This window comes from Physeter macrocephalus, chromosome 21, assembly GCF_002837175.3.
Source record: "Physeter macrocephalus isolate SW-GA chromosome 21, ASM283717v5, whole genome shotgun sequence".
Classification (NCBI taxonomy): Eukaryota; Metazoa; Chordata; class Mammalia; order Artiodactyla; family Physeteridae; genus Physeter; species Physeter macrocephalus.
The window spans coordinates 26,919,034-26,926,711 of NC_041234.1; the positions used below are offsets into that span (position 1 = coordinate 26,919,034).

At 38.9% G+C, this 7,678-nt stretch overlaps 1 protein-coding gene across 1 annotated transcript in view; it reads right to left on the reverse strand.

Moving 5' to 3' along the window:
* Window positions 1–2,353, reverse strand: part of EFHC2 (EF-hand domain containing 2) — a 159,068-nt gene extending 156,715 nt beyond the window's left edge. Inside the window, 1 exon segment of the mRNA XM_024116470.1 lies at window positions 2,165–2,353. Coding sequence (XP_023972238.1) covers window positions 2,165–2,353 — 189 coding nt within the window.
* Between the last annotated feature and the right edge of the window lie 5,325 nt (window positions 2,354–7,678).

The window sequence follows — 7,678 nt, forward strand, 5'->3', positions numbered from 1 at the left end:
GAGAAACTAACACACTATTGTAAAACAGTTATACTCCAATAAAGATGTTAAAAAAATAAAAAAATAATAATAAAAAAAAAAGAAGCTCAGCCTTTTACCCTTGACAAATCAGTCAACCATTTGCTACCCGGTCCTGTGATGAAGGGGCCAGTGTAACCTCCCAGGTTACCTCTCTGGGTGATGCAATGCCCATTGGCCAAGAGCAACACTCCATGGAGGGTTACAGGTGTGAGCTGTTTGCCAAAGCACTTGCTGCAGCTGTGGGGGAGGGGTGCCCCACCCCTATCATGGGTCTGGGTAGGCACCAAGAGCATCTACTGCAAATATTAATTTTGATGCACTTTCCAAAGAACTGCCTTTATTTCTACTTTGTATTGTTTGAGAATGGAACCCTAGGTATATTGCTATGATTAAAAGCTGTCGGAAAAACTGGCAACGAGTTTAAAGTGTCTCATTTTCAAGAAAAATGATTAACAGGTGTTGACTTGTTTTGTTGAACCACAAATGCAGAAAGTGCTTTATAATTTGCTCTGGGTATTAACCAGGATCCAATCTGTAGTTCACAATCTCATCAGAGCACGTAAATATTTCATAGTCTTAGTGTCTCATTTAAAGCTCAATGAATATTTAATTGAAGTTGACCAACAAAATAACTGAAAGAATTATGTCGCATTTAGTTAGGCCTGAAATGAGCAAGCTCTTCATTTTCTCAAGTAGTTTAAAGCTAAAATTATTCCAACTTCATGAAATATTCTACATGATTTTATAAGTAATTAAAGGGCTATAAAATAGGCTTGAAAGGCACATATTAAATACCGAGAAAAACATGAAATAAAATTAATTTTCAACTTTAAATGCAAGAGAATAGTTTCATATATGGTGGTCTACATTATTTATTCAGTGGTGGATTACGCTATTGTCAATACCCTCTTTTTGACACAAGAAGTAAAAATAGAATCTTTTTTTTGACCCTTGCAAATTAAATATTCTAGAATGATGATGTGCAAACACCTATAAGATTGATGTTAACAGGAAGCCATGCATGATCTACCCAAGTAAGTCAGCCCAGAGATTGTTTCTGAACTCTGGGTCCGGCACTAAGCCAGGTACTGAAAATAATAAAAAAAAAAGAGAGAAATATTGGTCCACGTTCAAAGTAGAGATGGTTTCCCAGGAAAGAAGCTTTCCCGTGGTCTGTTAGATCTCCATAAGTGTCAGAATGGGGCTTCAAAAGAAATATGTGCTCTAATTGATTGACCCTAACTCAGATGACATGGGATATGTCACTTCTACCAAATTTGAAGACATTTTAATTGGAATCAAAGTATTGCCAACCAATCCACGCTAAGGCTGCTAAAAACTTCCTGGTAAACTTAGCATACTACGGTTTGAATTCTTTAGTCCTGAGTTATTTTTAAATTACAGGACCTAAATAATCTAATAACAAGTTCTTTTCTGGAGAACAGACCATGGGGCCGTGATACAAGGTTGTGTGATAAACAGAGCATATCCATATAGCTGCCTTGTGGGAAATAACTGGTCACCTTGGGTTTTTTCCCTTTGATCTTAGTCTCTTTTTAAGATACTCAAAAGGATCGCCTTCTACAACTGTCAATATGCCAGTATACGTGCATGTGTTATGTATACAAACACATATCACTAAAAAGTTCAGACTCTTGTCTAATAATGGCACCTCTTTCCTTCACTTCTACAATTCATGCCATGTCACCCTATGGTCCTCAGGGATGAGGAACCATAATTAGTATGGAGAAAAGAAGAGAAGGCATTTTCCCATTGTATTCAACGGCACATTCAGAATCAAACAAAATTATTTAGTTAATGGCAATCACTAAGCAAAAGTGGCAGTCTGACCAGACTCTTACAGTCTATAGAAGGACATTATCCTGTCCAGGGCAGGAGATGAGAGAAAGGTTGATAAACATTAGCCAAGAAAGGTGATGAACATTAAGCATCCTGCAGCCAATGTACCTAGTCAGAAACAGGAGCAGGGATAACTTTTCTTTGTTTAGGGTACTTTTCTTCTAGAATGTGTCATTTCAGATGAACACATTTACATTGAGGACTCTTATTTTCTCACATCTACTTAATATTTAGTACATGTAACATTTTAAGGCTGCATTTCTCCCAACGTCATGTGACTTACCTGTTTATCAAAAGCCACCCAGGATGGTGAATCAGTTCCCATTCCTTCAGGAAATACACTATGTTTTGGCTTTATCTTTTGTCCGAGAAGCAGTTCTCCACCTATTCCTGGTTTATCTTCACTCACCAGCATCCTAACATTGTTGCAAAAGCCCCAATGTTGAGATTTGTGGAATTTCTCTTTTCCCATCTGTGAACACAAGAGACAACATAAAATGGCCAAAGTTACTCTTTGTGACTTTTCTTATTTGTTTGAAAAGGTAAACACATTTCCCATCATTTATTTTCCCATTACAAAATGCAAATTAGAGTGGCAAATAATTATGATCAATCTTCATCATAAAGTTGTGTCTCATTTTAAATTCAATGCATTTTAACAAATTCAAAACCTTGAAAAGCAATAAGAATAAACCCAATGCTCCATGCTATTTTGAAACATTTAAAAATTATTACTGCAAGTGAACATTTAGGACATTAGCTTGCTAACTGGTCTATTCTACTTATTTGCCAAGAATGTAAACAGGAAAAAAAAAAAAACTCCTCTACTTCAGAGTAAAAATGTAACAGTTTTCCCACAGAAGTCTAAATATTATTTTCATCAAAACAGAGAATAAAATCTTTTCCTCATTAAAGTAAATGTCACAGGAAATTCGTCAGAGCTGACATTCTCCTCCTAATTGTAGAACCTTGCCCTCCCTTTTCCCCACTCCCCTCCCATCTTTTCTGAGGATCTGGGCAAAGCCTAGATAATGCTACCAAGGATTGGCAAACTGTGAGCCAACACCAACATGCATGCACTGCTAGTAGGAAAGTAAAACAGAAAAATCCCTCTGAGGAAAGACATGGCAATACCTAGCAAAGTGAAAGGTGTATATGCCCTGAGGCCTAGCAAGTCCACTCCTAAATATCTTTTGCGCCGTGCATGGGGAGCTATAGATCAGATTATTTGTTACAGCAGTGTTGGTAAGAGTGAAAAATAGGAAACAATCTAAATGTCCATCAGTAGCAAAAAAGATACCTCAATTCATATTAATATTAATACAGAGGTCTAAAATTATATGCATCAATATGGACAAATCTCAAAAAAATGTCAAGCAAAAAAAAGCTAGTAGAGGGCTTCCCTGGTGGCGCAGTGGTTGAGGGTCCGCCTGCCAACGCGGGGGACACGGGTTCGTGCCCCGGTCCGGGAGGATCCCACATGCCGCGGAGCGGCTGGGCCCGTGAGCCATGGCCGCTGAGCCTGCGCGTCCGGAGCCTGTGCTCCGCAGCGGGAGAGGCCACGGGAGTGAGAGGCCCGCGCACCGCAAAAAAAAAAAAAAAAAAAAAATCTAGTAGAAAGGCACACAAAATTTGATCACTTCACTTACATAAAGTCTGAAAACATTCAAAAATACAGTATTATTTATGGATAATATAAGCATGGAAATAAGCAGCAAATTCAAGTTAATATATCCAAGATAATATTTGATATATGATACAATAAATATCGTATATATTTATTATGATATATGATATTTTTTGTATCATATGCATATCATATCATGAACATCCATGTACACCACAGCCATGTATAAAATATAAAACATTTCAGATACAATTAAAGCACTCTCTTATCCCAAGCTCCTGATTTCGATATTTGTCTGTTTCTGTTTTGTAAATAAGCTCATTTATATCTTTTTAAAATTAGATTCCACATATGAGTGATATATGATACTTGTGGATGAACATACAAATACTACTATATATAAGACAGATAACCAACAAGGACCCACTGTATAAATAGCACAGGGAACTCTACTCAATATTCTGTGATAACCTATATGAGAAAAGAATCTGAATCACTTTGCTGTACACCTGAAACTAACACAACATTGTAAATCAACTATACTCCAATGAAATTAAAATATTAAAAAAGAAAGAAATAAACAAATAAAGCCCTCTCTCAGAGTTCATGCCCCTTGCCTCCCTCTCCAGAGGTAACCAGTATCCTGAATTTGCTGCTTGAACTTTATACTTTGCCAGGATTATATACGCCAGAGCAATAGCCTCCTGCAAAGCATGACGCATTGGCAGGAATTCTAAAAGGACGTTTGAAAATACTTTGTTTCAAGGCAACCTATGAAATGAGGTAACATATTTGCAAATAAATATATCTGATAATGAGTTAATATCCAAAATATATAAAGAACTCATACAACTCAATGGCAAAAAAAAAGTCTGATTAAAAAATGGAGAGAGGATCTGAATACACATTTTTCCAAAGAAGACATATGGATGGCCAACATGTACATGAAAAGATGCTCAACATCACTAATCATCAGGGAAATGCAAAGCAAACCCACAATGAGATATCACCCCACACCTGTTGGGATGGTTACTGTCAAAAAGATAAGAAATAACAAGTGTTGGCAAGGATGTGGAGAAAAGGGAATCCTTGTGCACTGTTGGTGGGAATATAAATTGGTGTGTATGGAAGTTCTTTAAAAAATTAAAAACAGAACTACATATAACTCAGCAATTCCACTTCTGGGTATTTATCCAAAGAAAATGAAAACACTAATTTGAAAAGATATGTGTACCACATGTCCATCTGCAGCATTATTTACAATAGCCAAAACACAGAAACAACCTAAGTGGCCATTAACGATGAATGAATAAAGAAAATATGGTGTATATATGTATATACAATGGATATTATTCAGCCATAAAAAAATGAAATCCTGCCACAACATGGATGGACCTTGAGGGCATTACACTAAGTGAAATAAGTCAGACAGAAAAAGACAAATATCATATGATCTCACTTATATGTGGAATCTTTAAAAAAAATCAAATTAAAAAATTCTAAAAAGCAAGCTCATAGATACAGAGAACAGACTGGTGGTCGCCAGAGGTGGAGGGTGGGGAGTGGGCAAAATGGGTGAAGGGGATCTGAAGGTACAAACTTCCAGTTGTAAAATAAGTAAGTCCTCGGGATGTAATGCACAGCATGGTGACTATAGGTAATAATTACTGTATATTTGAAAGTAGCTAACAGAGTAAATCTGAAAAGTTCTCATCACCAGAAAAAAAAAAACTTGTAACTATGTGTGGTGGTGGACCTAACTAGACTTACTGTGATCATTTTGCAATATATATAACTATCGAATCATTACATTGCACACCTGCAACTCATAATGTTATATGTCAATTACACCTCAATAAAACTAAAAATTAAATACTCAATAGTAAAAGGAAAAGACAAGACCTCTTTTCCTCTTGTAGTGAAGACAGCCTGGAAGAATGGGGAAGAGCCTGAGCAGCCTTGCCCAGGAAAGCCGGGGCCACTACAGCTGCCCTGGGCAGAGGAACACCCCAGCTCGAAGGCTGCGGGAGGAAAGCTAGAGGCAGCGGTTAGGACGGTGACCTGCAGCCTGGCTCTGTCCCACAGAGAATCCATTGCCACAACCTCCACCACCACCCCACTCCCCCCTCACACACACACACACACACACACACACACACACACACACACACACACATTCAGTTTACCACAAGTCAGTCCCACATCACCACAGCAAAGCAACAGTTGGGTTGGTTAAAATGAATGGAGGAATAACATAGAATTTTACAAGTGTTCCCTCTTTTCAAGCAAGTAATTTCAGGTAATCACAAACTCACCTCAGGTCAAACCAACAAATGTTTGTTAAGCATTTACTATATTCCTAGCTTTGTGCCAGTCATGCTACTTAAAATTATGTTTTAGCTCCATACAGTTTTTTTTTTTTTTTTTTGGCTGTGTTGAGTCTTCGTTGCTGCACGTGGGCTTTCTCTAGTTGCGGCGAGTGGGGGCTACTCTTCATTGCGGTGCGGTGCGGTGCACGGGCTTCTCATGGCCCGTGCGGTGCACGGGCTTCTCTTGTTGTGGAGCACAGGCTCTGGAGTGCGGGCTCTAGAGCGCAGGCTCAGTAGTTGTGGCGCACGGGCTTACTTGCTCCGCGGCATGTGGGATCTTCCCGGACCAGGGCTCGAACCCGTGTCCCCTGCATTGGCAGGCGGATTCTTAACCACTGCGCCACCAGGGAAGTCCCCAGATACACTACTTAAAACAAGCATAAAACTCCACCCCTGCCTTGAAGAGGAAACCCACTCTCTTGCTGATGAGCCAAGATTTAGATATATATAAAACAACTAGGAAGCAGTACAGCTACCATTTTCGACCACTTACTACAACCTAGACCCTTTACTAAGGGCTTTATATACATTACCTAATTTTACCATCACAAAACTATTTGATATGCATTATCACTGCCATTTTACCAATGAGGAAGCCAAGGCAGAGACAAGTAGGCTAGCACACCCACGGTTTTATGGTAACTAGTGGAGCCTGCATCTGAATCTAAGCTCATTGACCCTAAGTTCTGGTAAGTTTATCTACCTAGAGCCATAAACTGATGGGCTGGAGTAGTACTGTTGAGGTCCTGCAGGTAGCTGGATACTGCCTTGGGCCTGGAGGAATAGGATGAATTAGACAGGAGAGGAGGGAAATAGGAACCCTAATGCTTTGCTAATGGGAGAGTTAACTGCCATTCTGGAAAGCAATGTGGTACTACTTGGCAAAACTAAGGATGTGTATTCCCTATGATTCAAGAATCCCACTCCTGGATATGTATCTCAGAGAAATTCTCACAGTAGCCAATAAATGGACATATATGAGAATGTGCAATGGTATTGGGTTGGCCAAAAAGTTCGTTCAGGTTTTTCTGTAACATTGTGGAAAAACCCAAATGAACTTTTTGTCCAACCCAATATTTTGGGAAAGTTGGAGGCAAGCTAGATATTTATGTTGAGGAAATGGATAAGAAAATATGGTTTAATGGATAAGTACTCTATGGCGGATTTTCACTTCACTTCACTTCATTGCTTTGAAGCAATAAACCAGATGTATTAGCTTAGGCTGCCGTAACAAAATATCATAGACTAGGAGGCTGAAACAACAGAAACTGATTTCTCGCAGTTCTCACAGTTCAAGATAAAGGTGCTGGCCAGGCCAATTCAGTTGCCCAGTGAGGGCTCTATTCTTGGTTTGCAGACTGCCAATTTCTCACTGTGTCCTCACAGGGCAGTGAGAGAGAGAGAAAGCTCTCTGGTGTCTTTTTCATAAGGGCATGAATTTCATCATGGGAGCCCCACCCTCATGACCTCATCTAAACCTAATGACCTCCTAAGGTCCCATCTCCAAATACCATCACGCTGCAGGGTTAGGGCTTCTATATATGGATTTGGGGAGGACATATAGCACCAGATGTACATACAGCAAAACAGATCCTTAAAACATATCGTTGGGTAAAAAATGGTATCTGTAGCATACAATATCATTTATACATCTTTTAAAAACAAAAAATAATGCTACATATTTTTTAAGAACACATGCAGATTCAAGAATGTGCATCAGAGACATCTGTATGGAAGCCTATATAAAGTGGAAAGGGAATGAGACTAGGGGTTGGGAATGATGAGGAACAAAAATACGTAA